The 22,779-nt window shown below is 36.2% G+C and overlaps 1 protein-coding gene across 4 annotated transcripts in view; it reads left to right on the top strand.

Annotated features, from left to right (window-relative positions):
- Positions 1-1,539: 1,539 nt before the first annotated feature.
- The window catches only part of LOC145986515 (ATP-dependent translocase ABCB1-like), a 98,982-nt gene continuing 77,742 nt past the window's right edge, over positions 1,540-22,779 (top strand). The window contains exons 1-3 of one of the 4 annotated variants that reach the window (XM_083120617.1): positions 1,540-1,665; positions 5,016-5,168; positions 16,862-16,922. In XM_083120617.1, coding sequence (XP_082976743.1) covers positions 5,071-5,168; positions 16,862-16,922 — 159 coding nt within the window. In that variant the 5' untranslated portion in view covers positions 1,540-1,665; positions 5,016-5,070. Of the gene's footprint in view, positions 1,687-2,118; positions 2,341-5,015; positions 5,169-16,861; positions 16,923-22,779 lie in introns of those variants that run through there. The other 3 variants (XM_083120619.1, XM_083120618.1, XM_083120620.1) reach the window with 3 other exon arrangements.

The following is a 22,779-nucleotide window of genomic DNA, read 5'->3' as shown; positions in this document are numbered from 1 at the left end:
CTACTGGTACTACGTTTCGAGAGCAACGTTATTAATTTGATTTGACTTGTTTTACTTTGCTTTTCTGTCACTTTTGGCTAATTGCGAAGATGGGAATGAGTGATGATATAATGAAATTGATGAATGGACATTCATAAACGTCCAGGCCGGGATTCGAACCCGGGACCCCTCGCGTCGTATCGCGATATGCTAACTACTGCACCATAGGAGCCGGTGCGACATTATTTAATAACACTCACGGAACACAAACTATTGCACAACTATCGAACATAATGGCTGTATTACACAGCGCGCTACGACGCCAGGGTTCTCGGGTTCGAATCCCGGCCCGGGTATAGGTGTTTGTAAGTTTCCCTTCATCAATTTCATCATATCACCACCCATCCTCATCTTCGCGATTAGCCAAAAGTGGCAAAAAAGCGAAGTAAAATAAATCGAATCAATCAATCAATAAGGGCTGTATTGAATCCTCTCACAACTGTTATTCGTGGCGTACGGGTATAATTATCTTACACCGCCCTTGTTACGAAAACTGTGAACTCAAACTGACTTAACTGACTCGCAATGTTTGTGAACGCCCACAACAATGAAGGGTTATTGTGTATATTCAGCCGAATTTGACACCCATAGCTTTACCAAGACACAACTCAGCGGGGTCAACACGGTGGCAACGAAAAAAAAAACAGACTGAACACGGATGGAAAACGAAAGGGTCATTGTGTGTGTGTGTAGAGACGTGTTGTTCCCGTGTTTCTTCGAGAAGCGATAACTCCGGCTGTAAGCGACGGAAATTCATGGGACTTGGACGGTCATGTTCAAAATGTCGTCTCCCATCTTATGATTAACCTTAAAGTGGCGAGTTTTATGCAAACTTCTTGCGCGCAAGAAAAAATACAGAACACGGCGTTTAACTTGCGCGCCGCAGTCTCCTAACTGTACAACGTTGCACTCCTGCCACTGGCTGGTCGCCAAGGACACGCTCTCAGTAGCTCCGCCCGATATCGCTTCTAAAAACGTGCGTCGTATAGGGACGTAATACCCTTAAAAACATGTTGACGTCTATGAAGACTCCCACCTTTCTGTGTTCCAAGCACATTTCTCGACAAGTCGTGAAAAATATTATTTTTCGAGAACTGTTCGATATTATGCAAGCTATTGTAAATAAAATGTCGCATAAACTCCTCACAAATTTGCTTCTTTCTGCACAAACTTGATGGCGATATCCCCCGGGTGGAGATAAACTGTATTCAGTGTTTCAAACCCCTCTAATTTCAAGTCGAGCAAGCAGAATCGTAAAAATTCCTTAAGGTTCTTTTTCCAATTTATTTTTTCTGTTTGATTGTGTATTATAATAGCGGTTTATAGTTTCTAAGTTCATGGAAAGTGCGAAATTGAAAACCTCTCACCGTAGCGTTTTTCGTCAATTGGAAGGACCAACTCAAAGTTGGCTACTCTCACTTGGAGCCGAAGTGCAATGTTGCTAAGTTTACGAATTCGGGACTTAGAATTCTTTCGGGGCGGTCAAAAACGTCAAATAAGATGTTGCGAAGTGTACACTACTACACTATTTGACATTAGGCCTAATTTCATTGCCAGGGCACTTGTTGAGCGCGCCGATGGCCTTCAGCGTTTTCCTCGATGTCAATGGATCTCGTTGTCGCTAAGGTATAGAACGTTTATTTTTATGTAAGTTATTAGCTTATTCCATACTTCTAATAACCTTGCTTATTCCGATCTTAACTACAGATAAGCTGCGTAATGAATATGCGCTGTTATATCTCTATTCTTAGACAATATAATATTAATTTATGTATTGTAATTAGTATTAATTTGATTTAATATAATTATTTTAATTTAAATATTATTATTATTATTACTATTATTATTTCTGAGACACTTGGTTCGGACCCCCCCCCCCCCCCCGAAACATATTTTTGTCTAGATACGTGCCTGCTTCAAACATGGGCATGTTTCAACAGATAAAAAAAAAAGAGCGGAAGGGTCATCATAATAACACGTTTTCAAATGCTATTGCAGTCAGCATACTATCCAACTACAATTGCTTATAGTTGTGCAATATCCTCAGAAAGCGATTACCCTAATCGCACCTAATCGAGGATTCAACAAATCAGTCCTCATTCTTACATTACCCGCAAAGAGAGACGAATTCTTCATAAAACTTTTTGTTGTTTACTATCTATATCATTGCAGACATTATCATAAACGAAGATCAGCTGAGATTAAAGTTTTTTTTTCTTAATGTGATTTTTCCAAAGATAAGTTTCACAAACAAAGTCATGTTGTTTATTCCTGTATTGCAATATTGTAAATTATATTATTGTAAGTAAAGTTGTGCAACATTATATAAATTTTGAGCAATTTCTCGCTTTAGGTTTTAGCAGTTTAATAGCTTGTGTATTTTTATTTTACAACATGCTGATTTGAGAGGTACTTAATTTAGCCCAAGTTTCTTTTGTTTTATTGCGATTTCATCATGCTATGAATGCAATTTTTACATGGTTCGATTTCGATTTATGTCTTAACACATACTGCAGAGTTTTAGCGATCACTTAATATTTTGTTCAATATATGCTATCTTGGCTAGGTTAGGCAGGTTAGGTTTGGTTCCGGTAAGTTTCTCGTATCGGACAAACGGATTTCTTCAAATTTACAGGAGAAATTACAGTAAAAGTTTACTATCCGTCGGACACCTATAACTTCTGAGTTTTCGTCAATTTTTGACATTCGTACTTACCTATCTGCCATTCCGTGAATGGTTTTTGAGGCTATCCAGCCCGGAATCGGTGCGAAATTTAAACAAAAAAAATATTTTCGTTTGAAGTTTTTGACTCAAATTTCCCACAGATTCGGGGCTCCGCCCCTGGGGTAAATAACCTACTGCCCCCAACCGCTAACGCAGCCCCACTTCTGCTCCGCTCCAGCTCCCCGGCTTTTTCTATAGACTCCCTGTTAAAGGCATGTTAGAAATTGGCCGGAGTCACCTGCCCCCAAATTTTTAAATTTGAAGAAATCCGTTTCCAGGATACAGAAAACATACCTGAATTTCACACAAAACACCTTCCCGATGTTAGACAATACTACAGGAACTTATTACGGTAGGTAGTGTCTTCTGTAGGAATGAAGAAATTATCCGACGGATAATAAACAAGTACCGTCCCAGTCAGTGTTTCCAAACACGTGTTTTTGTAACTGAAGAATGTACTTTTCGGGAAATGGTTTGTGGGGCTATGCGAGAATGGTGTGTGGGGCTACGCATATTTTTTTCGAAACCAATTTTTAACTATTGTAACCTATACGTGACCCTACCTAACCTAACCTTACCGGAAATGGTTCGTGGGGCTATGTATCAATGGTTTGGGGGCTTCGTAGGTATTTTTGGGTGCAGTGGGATGGAAACACTGCATGCCGAGTACGGTAGTGAAGCTGTTACCGCCATTTTGCATCTTACCGAAAGCAAGAAGAAACTTAGAAAACTTACTCGATATGTCACAAATAGAGCTTATTTCCGTGAAATAAGTGAAATGTCACCTTCAACAATGTTTCTCAATGCAGAATACGTAAGTACGAATATTCAAATTAAATGAACTAGCAAATTTCATCCGTTTGTTAGATACGAGAAATTTACCTTGGTTCCCTTAGCATTAAAATAAAGTCCCTAAATGCATTGTACTAAGGTTCCGATTTACTAATACATTCATTCCCACGCTTCTACGATATTTACTATCGCTTGTCGACAGAGAATATCTTGTCCATGAGAAGTGTGTAAGCTAATTTTCAAGTTTTTTTTTGTTTTTTTCAACATAAAGAACTTTTTCGAGTCCAAACAGCGCTCATTACTTTAAGGAAGGTTCAAATTTCGTGTGACAATGATTTCCAAAATTCTACGATAATTAGTCTTTGTGCTAGGAGAAATCATAAAACAATCGGAACCGTTACCAACAATGCAAGCACATTGAATTTCGATCAATGCATTACTGTACATACCTGGCAAATAAAAAGTACTATAAAATTACGGAACAAACACAGAGGATTAATATTTGTAAATCGTAGTATGTTGAGAAATATTGATAATTTCGTAGATAATTTGTGTACCATTTAAGAATGAAACTCGTTTATTCTATAATTGTTGACATTCGTACTTATCTATTCTGCATTACGAAAGATTGTTTAACAAGGGATTTAGCTTTTTGTAACGAAAATAATTTCCATTTTCGAGATATCGAGTAATTAATCATCCTTGTTTTCCCCCTTCCGTAGATATTTTTCGGGAAAATGAGTGCTAACCTAACAGGCCTAACCTAACCTCATAGGCATACCTCTTCCCTGTGATGGTTCGTGGGGCTACCGTGAATTTTTGGGGCCAACATCAATGGTTTGTAGGGCTACCCATGGATGGTTGACAGCCCCCAAAACCATCCACGGGTAGCCCCAGAAATTCACGATAGCCCCACGAACCATCATGGGGACGAGGTATGCCTACAAGGTTAGGTTAGGCCTGTTAGGTTAGGTTCCATTAGCACTAATTTTCACCAAAAAATATCTACAGAAGGGGAAAAACAAGGAAGATTAATTACTCGATATCTCGAAAATGGAAATTATTTTTGTTAAAAAAAGCTAAATCCCTTGTTAAACAATCTTTCGCAATGCAGAATAAGTAAGTTGACGTTAGCCCCAAAAACCATTGACGTTAGTCCCAAAAATTCACGATAGCCCCACGAACCATCACGGGGACGAGGTATGCCTATGAGGTTAGGTTAGGCCTTTTAGGTTAGGTTCCATTAGTACTCATATACAAACATGAATTAATGGTGAAATAACTTGACCGATGAGAGAGAACACTTGTACGACCTATCATAAGTCCACATAAACTCAATTACATAAGTACTTTCTCCTGTAAATTTGAAGAAATCAGTTTCCCGGCTTTGAAAATTTTACCATATTTTGTTTTCCATCCTTTACTTGTATAGAATTAAGCGGCAAATTTATTTTTCCAGCTGGCTTTCAGAAGAAAATCCAGGACTAGTTTTGCAGCTGACAGACAATAATAGAATGGCAGAGATTACATTGAACTCTGAGGACACACCTGTTCAGATTGCAAGCAAAGGATGGAGCAGTCCTTCTGGTGATGAAAATTCCAAAGCCGATAGGTATGCTTCTCTTTATTGTCTCTTTACTGTAAGACATAACATAAAACTGTGTGATGTATTTTCTGCATTGCCTGTTTCCTCTAAACTACATTTCAGTCCAATTAATATTTCATCATGGTGATTAAACTAAAAGATAATGCATTGTATGTAATTGCCTTATTCCATTTTCTTTTTATTATGTATTTTATTTGTAATTATCATGTAGTTTCATTATGCTAACATTAAGTAACTCAATATATTTATTGTTTGGAGAAGTTTCTCTGTAGCATAGTATTACATAAAAAATGCAGGTTGGTTTCTTATATGAATATAATTATAAACTTTCTATAAACATGAAAATGGTGTTTTGGAAGGTGGGGGGGCTTGTTAGTGGAGAACAGAAGATTCCAAACCATACGCGATAAAAAATAAGGTCAGTAGACACTGTTTCAAATCAAAATCTAAATCATTTTCAGCAGTCCAACAAAAAAGTAGCAGTGATATGTGATGTAAATGTGGATTTTCTAAAAAAAAAAAAAAAAAAAAAAAAAAAAAAAAAAAAAAAAAATGTAAATCATGAATTAAACATGCTTCTCAACATGTTCAACCTAGAAGCAATGGTAAAAGTACCTACCAGAGTAACATAAAATACCAAAAGTGCTCTGGACCAAATTCGATTGAAGACACTACACAGCCAATGCACAGTAGAGGTTTTTGACACTGGGTTTTCCGATCACTTTGCACAGTCTTTCTCACTTTCAACAGGATTTTCACAAAAGAGCAATAGCGATGTTAAACAAATAAATAATTATACCACCAAAAGAGTTTTTAAGGACGAAAATATAACTTACTTCAATCACTTACTCAGTAATGAAGATTGGAAACATATATATGAGTGCAGCACAGTCAATGCTGCTTTCGACAAATTTCATTACATATTTTCTTACTATTTTGATGCAGCCTTCCCAAAGAAACAAGTTAAAGGGGCAACACAGAAAGAGAAACCTTGGATTACAAAAGGAATAAAGATAGCTAGTGATAGAATGAGATCCGTAAACAGGGCTAGGAAAAGGAAAGCTGTAACATATGATTTTGAAGAATACTTCAAGAAATACAAGTCAACATACAAACGTGTGTTACAAGGTGCAAAGAAAGGGCATAATGAAAAATTGATTTCAGACTCTTCGAATAAATCCAGAGCAATGTGGGGCATAATAAAAAAAGAACTTCTGCAGGGAAATTGCAAAAACTAGAAAATGAGACTAACGTAAACGATCCCTTGGTAGTGGCAAACTTGTTTAATGAATACCTTAATCAAGGTAAAAGAATAAAGTCAAAACCAATCAAAACTCTTGAAAGGTTAAAATGAATACACATGTGCATCAATGTTTCTATGCCCAGTCTCTGTTGAGGAACATCTTAAAAATTTAAAGCAAATGGTCAACCGGCTTGGATGAAATCCCAACTTCAATTATAAAGAAATGTCTCATCCATATCCTACACCCATTTTGTTATCTAGTGAACTTATCCTTTGTTACTGGTGTGTTCCCAGATAAACTAAAACAAGCCAAAATCAGACCAGTGTATAAAAAAGGGAATAAATGCAGTGTGGATAATTACAGGCCCATAGCTCTGCTTTCACCCTTCTCAAAAATCATAGAAATTGCAATAAACAAACAAATTACAACTTTCTTAAATAAAAACAACATAATATCTAAATCACAACATGGTTTCCGTAAAGGCAAATCAACAACTACAGCAATATTCAAATACATTGAACATGTCAGACAACTCCTGGACAATAGGGAACAGTGTGTAGGTCTCTTTCTTGATTTATCAAAAGCTTTTGACACAGTATCGCATGACCAACTTCTGAAAGAATGAAATCACTATGGAGTAAGAGGTATAGTAAACACCTGGTTTAGATCTTACCTGCAAAATTGCAGTCAAGCTGAAGAGATCTTACATGTAGATGGGACAAATACCAATGCACCTTCCCATATCTCTAGGCTAGAAGAAGTGACATGTGGGGTCCCTCAAGGCTCTATTCTAGGGCCAGTACTATTTATCATATACATAAATGACCTGCCCTCTAACTTACCCTCAGTTAAAACTACCTTATATGCAGATGATACAAGCATTGTGCTCACTGGCAAAAATGAACAAATACTAAATTCAAATATAAAAAACACTTTAAACGAACTCTGCGAATGGTTCCCCACAAATAAGTTGTTGATAAATAAAAACAAAACTTTAGAAATAAAATTCCATCATTCAAGAAATAAAAACAATGAAGAACCAGTAATAAAAATAGAAAATGAACATGTCAAATATACACATTCCATAAAATTCCTGGGTATTTGGATACAACTCTCAACTGGGACATACATATTGAGCACCTAGCAGTGGAATTAAGCAAAACCATATATGGTATACAAACCTTAAGAACCATAATAAAAAGGGAGACAATAAGAACAACATACTTCAGTTTTTTCCAGTTGCAACTGACATGCGGAATTGTATTTTGGGGGAATGCTAGAAACTCCAATTTTTTTTTTATTCTGCAGAAGAGAGTAGTACGAATTATGGCAGGAAAGAAAATAAATGAACCATGTAGAAAATATTCATGGATCTTTGCATCCTACCATTACCTTGCCCATGTCAGCTATTCCTGAGTAAACAAAAAATGATCGATCAGACAATTCGATTATTGATGGTGGGGAAAGAACTTCCGGTTTGGCGAATTTTCCAATGTAAACAAGTGGAATACAGATCGTCACCGAGCTTATTTTCTTATAAAAGATTGGAAACAAAATGGACCACTTGAAATTTTTGAGTGATATAGAGAAACAAAGGTACATAGAAAAGATTGGCAATTTCCCAGATCCTTTGGATGCAGATATAAGGGAAAAGGACAATAATACTAATATTTTCCAAGGCAATGTTGATCTTCTACAAACAGTATCGTTCTTGAAAATATTTCTCCAGGTTGAAATGAAGCTTACATTAATTATAAACATTGAAATACTTCGATTACAACAGTAAAGGAAATAATAATAATTACTATGGTTAAAATTATTGTTATACACTAATAATATATACCTCATTAAATAAATTTTATTCGAATTTTATTATTATTGTTGTTGTTTATTACTATCATGCTATTCGATCCACAAGCTGAGTGAATATCCAGCAGAACTATTTTCCATTCACTTTTACATTTCATAGTTACTATACTGAAATGCACAGTTATTGTATTTTGTTATTAACTTTTGCAAGTGTCATTCAAGTAAGGACTTTAGAAGTTATAAAAACTACTCAGAAAATTTATATTGTGTAACCTGATCTAAAATTATAATTTTTCGAATTCTGAAAACTGTGGAAGCATTTATTCTTTGGATTAAATGGTAGAATATAAAAATATAACCTGGTTTCCATATTTTTCACTCATTTTTCCGATCTTATGCATATTTTACATTAATTACTCTGTTCGAATACTAACCAAGTTTCTGCATTTAACGATTAAAACATCAAACTCTCTGCTTTTTTTGCAACTTAAAATGAAAGCTGCAAATTTCCAGGGGGGGAGGGGGTCAACTGACGTACCGACGCCCATGGAGAGAGCGCTTATCAACAACCAAAAGGCAAATGCGTTATAATGTATAATTATAACTAGTTCCAACTTTAAATTTAGTCAACACATGTGTGTTAGACAATTATAATTTTCGAAACACACAAAATATTTTCATTTGATTTGATGAGCCTACACCCCTTGTGTTTGTTCCATTCTTTTTGCTTTACTGCCTAAATCCACTGATTTTTTCCGTATCGGGTCTGTCTTGTGTTTGTTCCAATCTTTTTGTTTTACTGCCTAAATCCACTGATTTTTCCGTATCGGGTCTGTCTGAAAACGATGCATAGATACCCGAGAATAATTGTTTGTTCCCTATCTTGTGTTGAAGCCAAAAGTCGCACAAATGTTGTTGCCTTTTCCAAAGACACTGCCTTTACACCTTTGAATTCAATGTTATTCTTTTCAAAACCGAAAGTGGCCTGCGCCAAGGAAGCACAGAAATGTAAACATCTGGTGAATAGCACCCATATATATTACATTTACTGTGCTATATGAAACAAGATATGTCTAGTTTCTCCAAACGTATCAAGGAAGTACATCAATGCAACGCAAGAAGAAATTCCAATCTGGTTATTCAAACTCACAACACCACTCTTTTTGAAAGAGGTCCTAAATCCGTTGGTATCCACCTGTATAATAAATTACCTGATCACATGAAAACAATGGAATCAAGTACCTAATTTAAGAGGGAATTATCAAAATTCTTATTACGACATTGTTTTTACTCAATAAATGAATTTCTAAATTTGTAAATATTTTATAATTATATAAATTGTCAACAAAGAGAGTTCAATTGTACAGAATAGGTTATTATACCATTTATATTATCATATACAAATTATTCACTACATGCTATTATTGTGCCTAAATGATCATTAATCGGTTCTTTATATATTTTGCATTCTTCCATGTTGAATAAGTTACATATTTACATTTACGTTTTATTACATTATAAAATTTTCTTCGCTTATTATTGTGCTTGCCTTAAATATTATATGTAATTTTTTTCATACATTGTATTCCTACTTTATTTGGATTTCTGTCATGTAGAAATCCTTCAAACAATTACTGTAAATCCTGTCTAAAATTGTATTAGTATTTTATTACTGTATGTATTATTATATGACGATTTCCATACCTATGGACATGGGTCAACGGAAATAAAGAATTTATTATTATTATTATTATTACTACTATTAATTTCAGAGGCACTTTACAGTATATAGTCTACTTTTCTCTCATGATAAATGAATATCTCTTGTAAATTTTCAATATTTTCATGTGTCGAATGAAACAGAAGAATGTTTCTTTCATCAGAATTAATTATGCTAGCCTCTGTATCAGTTCACACACTCGTATAAATTCACATAAAATTTGGAATTTTGAATAACACATTGTGAATATCCTCTGAAGGTATGTCATGTCAGACTTATCATAGAAATAACAGATATATTTTTATCAGATATGCTTTGTTTATTTTTCCTGAATATAACAAACTTCAACATTTGGGGCCATTGACCCACTGTAACTCTTCGAGAATTGTGTTTAATTATTTTAATTGACAGATTTTGACATTGTATGTAATATGAAATTGGTTCCAGCATGTGGAAAAACACAAATGACAGAGAAATTTGATGGCAAAGTATGCCCTGCGTAAGTAAAAACCTGGCATCTCAGAGCATTTTTGCTGCTTTTCATTAGTATAAACCAGTTGTATGTACACTCAGATAAGTAAGAAACACATGCAAAAGATCGCATCATCAAACGTAGTACTCCTAATAATTTTTCTTGTATGTACGCATTGCTTGCATTGTAGAATTATTTTCTTGTAGTTTACGGTTATTACAAGCATAAGAAAACAGTTTTTCATTGTGACGTTTCAGGAGAACACACGCTCCCTTCATCAGACATTTATTTTCATATGTATCGTGATACCAGGAGAAATGAAGATTGTCAAAAATTCGACCCTGCTGATTGCCTTTGGACTACCAAAAACTTACAAACTGGGAACTCCAATACAACCCATCATTGCAACTTTCACACATCCTGCATACAAACTATCCAAATATTTAGTTGAAAGGCTTGCTATAATTAAACAACAAACACCATTCAGTGTTAAAAATGCATATGAAGTGAAACAAAAACTAAAAAATATTGTTTGGCATAATGAGTATCGTATTGCAAGTTTTGATGTTGAAAATTTATATCCTAGTGTCCCAATAGAAGGTGCCACAGATGCATTACACAGATGGCTTATTGAGATGAAGGTTAACCCAGTAGAATCATGGGAAATGGTTCGATGGTTTACTGTATGTGCAAATTACAATTACTTTATATTTGATGGGAAAATCTATCAGCAAAGTAATGGTCTATCAATGGAAAACCCAGTATCTGGAATCATCTCCAGCATTTTCCTTCATTACATAGAATCTCCAATTGTTAATGAGATAGGTGCAGATATCATACTCTACATCAGATGAGGTGCTAATTATTGCTAAGAATGAGAAAACCATCATGGACGTATTTAAATTGTTAAATGAATCACATAGTCGCATAAAATTCACTTGCGAACCCATGAATAACAATGCAATTTCTTTCCTTGATCTGCAAATTAAGACTGACACAACAATCCAAACATCAGTCCATAGGAAAAAATTATCAGGGGAAAAATACATCCATGCCAATTCAGAACATTCATGTACAACAATGGATAATATATTTTTAATTTTTTTCCTGAGAGCACAAAGACTATGTTCTAATACTAAGGCTATCAAAAATGAAGAAGAAAGGCTTTTTAATATAGCAAAAGAAAATGGCTTTCACACTAACAATAAACCAAATCAAGAAATAAGTCGCAAGAAAACTAAATGAAAACAGAAATACAGACAAAGATGAAAAATCTGTTAAAAATAAATTTGTGTGCATTCCATTCCACAAGGGATTCTCACATAAAATTGCCAAAATTTTTAGAAGATTTAATTTCAAAATTGTTTTTAGATCAAGAAGTTTGGAATATACATTCACTGAATTCAAAATGAGAAACTCTCTTATCAGATGTGGAAAGCACAGGAATATATAATATAAGTTGTTCATGTTCAAAGGATTATGTAGGACAAACATCAAGGAAAATGGCAATAAGATGGCATGAACACGATTTGGACATTATAAATCTAAACCCAAGAACAGGTTTGTGAGCTCACATCATCGAAGAAAAGCATTTGATTAAAAAGAGAAGGGTTTTAAAAAGATTGACTGGAAACGTAGAGTTGAATGTCTGGGAAGCTTCGTTCATTGCAGAAGAACACTGGAATAAATTAAATAATGAAAATGGTAACATAGATCCAGTATGGAGTTTTCTTTTTCACAAATGGAGTAAGCCACCATCTTTAAAATTTAATGTAACAGAAAACATCAAAAGACTTTGTGAAAACAACGATGACTTTGAATTACCTGATGATATTTAGGATTCATAATTTTAAATAGAAAATAATGTGATCAACATTTTTTTATCTGAAATAAAAATAAAACAGACTGCTTCTTTTCACAGTTAAGTTGCTATATTACAACAATGTAACATTGACAACAGCCATTTTATAAGGGATTCTTTTTGTTTAAAAAATTGCTAACCATTGTTATAACTGTATCTTTAGTGAAAATGAAAATAAATGTCTGATGAAGGGAGCGTGTGTTCTGAAACATCACAACGAAAAACTGTTTTATTATGCTTGTAATAACCGTAAACTAGAGGAAAATAATTAGCACTCCTAACTGAACAAAAATTGCTATCAGCACTAGGGCTAAGCCGATACCAATACCATTGTTTTTGAGTTGCTAGTTTTTCTGAGAAATCCTGAACAAACCCCCACCCTCCTTGGAAGCAGATGATTGACAAGATTAAATACATGGGTAAAGTGAAAGTTGCGACCATACCCTCGAAGGCACATGACTACTTGGTAAAGACTGTGTGGAAACCCTACTGAAAATTCTGTCTACTGATTTCAGTAGACCAATAGGTGTTTTGAAACACCTACTGTTTTCAGTTGATGAACTGTACTGCTAATGTTTTCTACTGTTTTTAGTAGCCCAACTCTTGTGTACTGTTTTCAGTAGCTGAATTTTACTGCTAATGTTTTCTACTGTTTTTGAATGTCCAACTGTGTCTCCTGTCTTAAGTAGCTGAACTGTACTCAATGTTTTCAGTAACATAATTGTACAACTAACATCTTTTGTTGTGTTCAGTATGAAAACAGTGTGGAGTACTGTGTGAAAACAGTACTATTATCAGTAATGAAAAAATGTCTTTATCTTTCATTCATTCATTGTTTTCTGCCTAATTGGCAGGTTTTTCACTGCAATCTCCAGCTTTCCCTGTTCTCTGCCTTACGCTTCGTAATAGCATACAACCCAGTTAATTTAATATCATCCATAAGCTGATATCTCTTTCTTCCACGGACTTTTCTTCCTTCAACCATTCCCTCCAAGGCATCTCTTAGCAGGCAGTTCCTTCTTAGACAGTGTCCTAACCAGTTTCTTTTCCTCTTCTTGATGGTCTCCAGTATTGATCTTTTTTCACCAACTCTTTTCAGTACGGCTTCGTTTCTTACCTTGTCCGTCCATTTTACACGCTCCATTTTTCGCCATGTCCACATTTCAAAAGCTTCGAGTCGTTTCTCTTCATTTCTTCTCAATGTCCAGGTTTCTGCACCATATAGTGCTACACTCCACACAAAACATTTCACTAATCTCTTCCTTAGACCTATGTCCATGGGTCCACAAAAAACATTTTTTCTTCTATTGAAAGCTTCTTTTGCTATTGCGATTCTCATTTTCACTTCTTGGTTGCAGCTCATGTCACTGCTTATAGTGCATCCGAGGTACTTGAAGCTATCCACTTGCTGGATTCTTTCACTGTTTGCTCTCACATTAATATTCCTTGGTTTCTGTCCTATAACCATTGCCTTTGTCTTCTTTACATTAATCTTCATTCCATACTGCTCACAGCTGCTGTTTAACTCTATAAACATACTATTTATGGTTATTTCATCCTCAGCGAATAATGCCATGTCATCAGCAAATCTTATGCAGTTTATTCTTCTTCCTCCCAATTTGACACCTCCTGTACCCTGGAAACAAGTTTTCACTATATCTTCTAAATAGATATTAAACAAAGTAGGCGATAGGCAGCATCCTTGTCGTACTCCTCTTCCAATTTCACAGCCTTCTGTCTTTATCTATACAACTGAAAATGCAATGGAAAAATGTATAAACAACAAAAGTAAATATATGTGGTAAAGCATGTACAGCAACTCTACTGTTGATGTACAGCAGACCTACAGTTGGTTTTCTGTACATTTCATAGTACGAAGTAGAAGGCATTTGAAAACAGTAGAATTTGTCTATTGTAAACAGTAGAAATTTCCAGCAGGGAATAAAAGAAATCATTCATTTCCAATACTTGCTCGCAAACTCGTGGGGTAAGAAAGATAGACTTTTTTAAACCAGCATTACTATCATGTTGGGCTGTTTCCAGGCCAGATGATTGCGGAGTTCTTGGGAAAGACGGGTGAAGGTCACCTTGGAATTCATTTTGTTTTATCTATATTCAAGCGAGAAGGGAGGGTTGTGAACTTAACAAGTTCTTCTTGTACTCTTCACTTCTGTGTAAGTCTCTGATGTGACTGTTGATATTGACCGATACAACATCGACTTGTTTTTATTGCACATGACAAGAGAATGATGGACAGCATAGCATAAAGAGGCATTATTTTAATGACTGTATTTGCATGTATATTTATGTCGTTTTTCTCCCTCTCCAGGTTAACCCAAACAACAAGAATAGCATTTACATGAAATTGAAGAAGACACAACCACCAATTTTTTTTGGTGGGGGGGGGGGGTGTAAACACAACACTTTAAGTAGTCTTGCAACATTTCAAAAAGTTCACATGAAAAAAAATACAAAATGCCACAAAAATTTTAAAGTGGAGAATAATTTGGGAGTTATTTAGTGTCATTAAAGGAATGTGATGTGATGAGTTAGGATGACTCTGTAACTAGCCTTTCTTATTTTAAAGTCTAATTTTGCAAGTATCGGTGAAAGTTTCAATATTGGTTCAAAGTGGTATCGCCTCAGTCGTAATCAGCACCAAACCTTACAGACCTAACCTTATGACATAAAATATGAACACCAATATATCTAACAGTGCTAATAATAATAATTTCAGTTCTATTTTGGTTTCATAAGTTTTCAGTCCTTTGTGTTTGATTTACTTTATTTTATAATACATTTATGAAGCGGTAAGCAACATCCTGTCTGCTGCTGTTGTGGAATGTCATGTTGGATGCTGTAGTCACTTGCAATAAACCCCCAGGCTGTTCTGCGTGCTAGAAACAACTGAAATCGTTCACAAACAACAGTTAAGAAAAGTTTCGAAGCTAGGAGTTTCCACATTGAGCACTAATGAGGTGAAAAGTTTGGATTTTTGTTTCTATTTCATATTTCATCTTTTGCGAACCACTTTTAACCATGTTAGCCAAGCACCTTCTGATTGGAGGATAACAAGTAAATAAACACAATGAGACAATCATCAACAGACACTGTGGCAATAATAATGGTAATAAAAAGAATCTTCAGTATCATTGTTAAAATTTTCAAATTGTACTTTCTTTTACAGTAATTAAAAAGTCAATACTACTACGTACAATAAGTACCCGGAATTTATGAATAAAACACAAAATACGTGCTTAATCATCAACATTTATTTTGTCGCCTTCAAAATAGGCCCCATCAGATGCAACACACATATGCCAACGCTTAACCCAGTCTTCAAAACACTTTTCAAACGCAGAAGACGGTATTGCCCTGATTTCCTTCTGCGAATTTCCTTTAATGGATTCAATTGATTCAAAACGCCTTCCCGAAGTGGTAACTTGAGTCGCGGAAAGAGAAAAAAATCACACTGAGCCATATGTGGAGAATATGGGGATTGGGCAAGGACATGTGTTGAGTTTTTGGACAAAAACTCTCAAACAAGAGTCGACGTGTGTGACGATGCATTATCGTGGTGCAAAATCCAAGAATTGTTTTTCCATAACTGTGGTCTTTTCCGGCGAACATCCTCGGGCAGACACCTCATAACGGCCACATAAAACTCTTTATTCACAGTTTGTTCCACTGGAAGGAATTCTGAGTGCACAACACCATGATAATCAAAGAAAACAATGAGCATGACCTTAATTTTTGAGTAACTGCATGGTTTTTTAGGTTTTAGTTCATTTTCGAAGTGCCATTCCGAAGATTGTTGACCTGTTTGCATGGCATACTCATACACCCATGTCTCATCACCAGTTATGATGCGTTTCATGAAGGTTGAGTCACTAGAGGCTTGTGAAAGCATGTCTTCAGCAACATCCCTGCGATGTCCTTTTTGCAGGAAATTCAACTCCTTCGGAACAAGTTGTGCCACGATGCGTTTCATGCCTAACACATCACTCAAAATGTTGTGAACGGACATGTGTGATATGACAAGCTCACGAGCAACCTCTCTCACACTCACACGCCATTTTTCAAGCACCATTGTCCTGATTTGTCCAACGTTTTCGTCAGTCGTCGACATGGAAGGTCGACCAGAACGGTACAAATCAGCAACAACTTTTCTGCCTTCTTTGAAAATCTTGTACCATGCATACGCTTGTGTTTTCGACAGGCACAAATCAGAAAAAGGTCTTTTGTAGCATTTTCAACGATTCAGCACACTACAGTCCGTTGCCAACACAAAATTTCAAACAAATTCTTTGCTCGATATTTGTCTCCATTCTCAGGACACTCGTCAACACAACTAACATAAACAGCTGCTGTGCACAAACTGATGGATAGATTACTCTACCCCTCTGTGTGGTCATTCAGTACAGTGCTGCCATCCTACAGACAAAATGAATTCTCGATACCTCCAATGTGGGACTTTTACCAGCCAAATTCTGGGTACTTTTTTTTTACTGAAGGTACAATAATTCTCATAAAACCATTAATGTTGCTTCGTTTCGTTTCTTTTCTTTCTTTTAATACTGCTTTTCTCCACAGCATTGCAGATGAACCTGCTGAGGATAGGGAAGGTCCTAAACCTGTACCATTTCATAAGTTGGTATGTAATGTTAATACTTTATAATTTCACACATTTCTAACTTTTTACATTAACAAGCGCATGCTGGTATTTATTTTCTATTTATGTGTACTGTGTGGTTATATGAAGCTAACGAAGAAAGTTCTGTTGAACACCTTCAAATGCCAAACGCAAAGCAAAATGAATGTGGCAGGTGAAACCAGGTGTGGCTATTGCTTTATTTTCCTGGAGGTTCACCAAAGTCATATGACACATATTCAGTTTCTGCAAATAGACTTTCTTCGTAAAACAAAAGGATGAGGCAGAGGGGCTCAAATGGTTTGTACAGAATTTTTTCATATGCAAGAATAAAGTTTCATAGTAGGGATGTGCAAATAAATTTAGGGCTGATACTAACTACTATAAATTATTCCTCCATGAAAGAAATTTGTTGTTTTATTGGAAAATGATGGATGTCGCCAGGATTTGTTCCAGGGATGGGATGCAAGATCATTTTTTTCCCAGGGTAGACAAATGAGGAACATTTTCCCCTGTATTCCCAGGGTGGACAAATGAGGCACATTTTCCTCTGTAATAGTGTTGTTCCCTCAAAAAAAAAAAACTCCTTCAATCTGAACTTAGATGTCCCTGCAATGCCTTTATAATACAAGGCACGTCCAGAAAGTAAGTTCCGTTTGGTAATAAAATTAAATTGTGTACAGATACAGAAAAGTTATTTATTGCACAAAATTCTACAACTCTTAAACTACTTTTCCACATAACTGCCGAAATTTTGCAGGCATTTGTCATAGCGTGGCACAAGTTTTTGTATACCTTCTTCATAGAAATTTGCCGCCTGTGTCTTCAATCAGTTGGAAACAGTTTCTTTCAGCTCGTCGTCATTGTTGAAGTGTTGACCGCCAAGGAAAGACTTGAGATGTAAGAAGAGATGAAAGTCGCTAGGAGCGAGGTCAGGGCTGTACGGAGGATGGTCAAACACGTCCCAGCCAAATCCCTGTAGGAGGTTTTTCGTCACATTTGCAGTGTGTGGTCGTGCGTTGTCATGAAGAAAAACAACACCTTTTGACAGCAATCCTCGGCGCTTATTCTGTATTGCGCGGCGCAATTTCCATAACGAGAGCACTAATTGTAAACCTTCGGTTTTCCTGGATCTTGTCATCAATCGCGTGAACCAGTTCTTCTGTAACCAAAGATGGACGCCCACTTCGTTCTTCATCGTGCACATCACTACGTCCGTCATTGAACTGTCGGACCCATCTTCTCACCATTGAATCACTCATCGCATTTGGTCCGTAAACATCACAAATTTGCCGATAAATTTCACTTGGTTTCACTTTCCTCGCATTCAGAAAACGAATCACAGATCTGATTTCACAAGCGGCGGGATTTTCAATCAACACCGACATTGTAAAGAAGCACAACAAAGCGTACGTGACTGACAGCGATCTCCAAATGGCTCACGTTTCTTCTCCTTGATACAGAGCGTCTACCGCGCATGTGCGGAACTGCGATCGCAGCGCTGCAGCGGAGATAAATTGAAACGGAACTTACTTTCTGGACGTGCCTTGTAATTACCGTAAATTACTGTGACTGAAATGAAATTATATGTATATAATAAATAGTTTCAGGTTGACAAATTTTCAAGGGGAGATGCCACTCTTTTTCCCCTTCCGGACATCCATGCATTCAATTTAAAATCGACTAATCAGAACTGGTCCCATAATAATTAAAGGAATATGGCAACCAATGGCATGTGCATACTAGAAATCAAACTTGAGATTGATTGAAACCCTTTGATTGAAACATGATAGCTTTTTTTTCTTCCAAATTTGGAGTTGGTCGACCAGCACACGCTTTATCTCCAATTTTCTTTCAATGGACAAGAAAGTTTGTTTACTTTATATGCATTTTTAACTGTCATTTCTTACCTGCGCAGACAGCAACACCTACACTGCATTAAACAACGTAACATAATCCATCCCTCACTTCACTCTCAGCATCATTTAATACTTTCCAACAAATAACTAACAAACTTGAGACAACACCAACAGGATTTGTCACGTCTTCCCGCACTAGTCTTTTATTTTGGTGTACCCGAAGTGTTTCCACCTTTAAGAAAAGAGACTGTATGCATGCACGAGCTATTTTGTTAATGTATCTCTTTTTATTTTAATTCATCCTATCTAATTCCAGCTTTCATTCATTTCTACTCATTCTTCTATGCCACAATTTTGCATTAATTACAAGAAGTTCGGCACAAAAATTATACAAAGAGAAGATTGAATATGCAATGAATGCGCTTCAAACTTGAACCCCACAGGGCAACACTGGAATGAAGGAATCCGCGAGTGGGTCTCACTCAGTGAGGACGTTGGTGTCGTGTCTTCTGTGAGAGCATGAACTGCGCATGTCCATTTTTCGGAGATGAGGCTACTGCTGAACTACCGTGCATCTATTTTGTCCATATGCCAGCTCGAGTTTCTACCTGCCACCTGGCACTTTGACAATTTTTGCTTTTGCGACAATTTTTGCTTTTGCTTTGACTGTTTGGGTTCAACTGAGAAACTGCACCATAGTGGCCGACTTGCGGTTTCTCTTTCTCATCAAAAGAATTTGCCGTGTTACGGACACAAATACATGGCTTATTGTGTAGAAATTTTAGTGAAAAATTGTCAAAAGGTAAATACATTGTTTATCGTTCATTCTCGAGGTAAATGTCATACATTACTGGGGATTCACTGATCCAGAGGGCCAACTGCACCTGCCATCAACGTCAATTAGCTGTCTCCTACTGTGGTATAAACCTGTGAAACATCAACCAGAGAAGTTGTCAAGTGTAGTTTACATCTTATTTCGAACTGTCATCCTTTACGGTGGTTGTCCATTGAAGGGAATATAGTAAAATATTATAGTATAGTGAAGTATATATAGTAAAATCTCAAATTTGTGACATGGCACTTCTGCTAAAGTGGTGTGAATTGAAGAACTTAAAATTTAACCCTCAAAAATGTACCATGATGACCTTCTCCTTAAAGAAAAATACATTAAATACAAAACATTTCATAAAAAAATAATTGTGTTCAAAGAGTTGCCGCACAGAAGGACCTGGGTGTCATATTTGATGAGAAACTCCTTTTCTGACCACATCTCTGCCTGCAGTCACTAAGTTTTCCATGCATATGCTGGGTCTACTCTATCATATTACCAAAATAAACAACCTGTCTGCTCTCAGCAGTTTGTACAAATCTTTTGTTTCACCAAAAATTGAATACTGCTCTCCGATATGGTCTATGGCATGCCTCTCAAATTTAGATTGACTAAATTCCATCTTAAATTTTTTCCTGGCCATTGTTCGTCACCGAATTCCATCCACAAAACACTTGCAGAAGCCCATTTTTCTGACGATGTTAAATATCCAAACTCCTCACGAGAGACATAGACTGGCGAACCATATATTCCTGCATAAAATAGTGAATGGCCACATCAATAGTGACTGCCTTCGTCATGAAATTTTCTTTCGAGTGCTGGCCCGCTCAACAAGAGGCACTCAACTTTTCGCTTCTCAGAAGCCAAGATTATGCCTCATCCATTGATCACTGTTCCATAAACTGCCTCATCCATTGATCACTGTTCCATAAACTGCCTAGCCAATGCAATAATCTGACAAGCCAAATATACATTTTTGATAATCTGGCATGTTTTAGAGGACTGTTGACTAATAGTATGAAGTCTCTTAGCCACATGTAAGTTGGTACTTTAGTATTATACGGACTACCTCATTGAGCAACCTTGTGTCCTACGTTGTTAGGTTAGGGTAGTTCTCTTAGCCTAAATAATACTTTTTCATTATACGTATTTATGCTAATAGAACCAAACCTAACAGACCTAACCTAACCTCATAGGCATTCCTCGACAGACGGTCTGAAATGAGGTAGTCCATATAATACTAAAGTACCTATTATAACACCATTAAGCCTTGTTTCCATGATTATAAAAAAAAAAAAAAAAAAGGTAAAAGTGTTCCCCTGTGCTTAGCACCACGCCATGAAGGCGTATAGGGGGTGTGGGGGTAACGCCCCACACTTTCTTGATCCGGTCGTGAGTGGGGGTGATGTGATCAGCATCACGCCCCTGACCGCCTTTACCACCCAGGGTTTCCCCCAGGTACCCATGTTATTCGACGCTGGGTGGGCGCCGGGGCCGCTTCCATCGTTAGAAAAGTTCCCGGATTTGAACCGGCCGGGGATCGAACCCGGGACCTTTAGCATGGTAGTCAGACGCGTTACCGACTGAGCCACCGCGGCCATGATTATGAAAAACTAAATATGCTGACCAAGGCAGTAATTTATTTTATTAAAAACATAAACTAAACGTAATGTTTCAACCTTCTAGCAAGGTCTTCTTCAGACTCTGTATCAAGTACAAAAGTAACAAGATACAAAAACAGGGCATTAAAAAGAAAAAGAGGAAGGGAAAGAAAAAGAGAGAAGGTTTGGAATAAGGAGTATGGGGAAGACCACAGAAAAGATATGCAAAGTGCTTAAGAAAGCGGGAATTAAAACTTACAGGAAGGGAGGGAGAAGCATCTTAGGAATAGCGAGGAATGCAAACAAGAAAAAGGAAAACAGAGAAGAGGAAGGGATTATCTACGAAGTGAAATGTAAAGAATGTCAGAGTGTGTACATAGGAGAAACGAAAAAGAGGCTGAAAGACAGGTTGAAACAACATAGGGATGATGTACGACTTAAGAGAGAAAGAAATGCAATATTTAAACACACGAGAGAAACAGGACATGACATAGAGTGGGATGAGGCTAAGCAGATAGGAAGGGAGAAGAGAATGCTAGTGAGAAAATGGAAGGAAGCGAAGGAAATAGAGAAGAAAGGTGAAGAAGACACAATGAACTGGAATGGGGGATTGAAGTTAAACAAATAATGGAAGAAGATGTTGGAAAGAGTGGAAAGGAAAAGAGAGAAAGAGGAGAGGAGAAGGAAGAAAAATGAAGGGAAAAGAACGTGAGATTAAAAGTCCCATCACATTCTATATGGAAGTAATTGAGTTTAGCCTTTTAGGTGAAAGTAAAGTTGGAAAGTGAAAGTCACCTGCTAGAAAGTTCCTAACAACTTTCTAAATAGTCTGGAGGGAGTAATGTTTGTGTATATATAATGCCCTGTTTTTGTATCTTGTTACTTTTGTACTTGATACAGAGTCTGAAGAAGACCTTGCTAGAAGGTTGAAACGTTACGTTTAGTTTATGTTTTTAATAAAATAAATTACTGCCTTGGTCAGCATATTTAGTTTTTCTAAAGTACCTGTAAGTTTTGTTCATATTACTACTTTTGTTATTTTATGCTATTCTCTCCACTCTTGTTATTTTCTGTTGTTAATATGTTCCAATGTAAAATGGCTAACACTGTATAAATATTTGTAATCTTTAGTGGCATACATATTTCGTTTTTGACGAAAACACGAAATGTGAAATAACACATTGTAATGTTAATTTTTCATGTTTCTGAAAGGTGTGAGGTGCATTTTCCTACCCTGCTTTGTCATGAAATAATGCGAAATGAACTGCAAAATGCAAAATAGTCTTTTAAACACGTAATTTACCGTTTATATATCGATGCAACACTTTCTGAAGTCAGAATTATTCTGTGAGTTATGCAATTCACAGAAAATTGATTAATTCTGCTATAAATATTTGAGAAACAAAAATGGACCCCTTTTTACAGGAATAAACTTAATATTCTGGTAATGATTTAATGTGCTATTAGAAGGGATATATTTATATTGTGTAATAAGTGCAGTTTTTAAATCAAATTGGGGATTATATTCACATTTTTAAAACCAAAATTTCATTTCATATAACAGGGAAATT

This window comes from Lepisma saccharinum, chromosome 4, assembly GCF_977018435.1.
Source record: "Lepisma saccharinum chromosome 4, izLepSacc3.1, whole genome shotgun sequence".
Lineage (NCBI taxonomy): Eukaryota > Metazoa > Arthropoda > Insecta > Zygentoma > Lepismatidae > Lepisma > Lepisma saccharinum.
The sequence above is the reverse complement of the archived record's forward strand: the minus strand, read 5'-3'. Positions and strand labels throughout refer to the sequence as shown.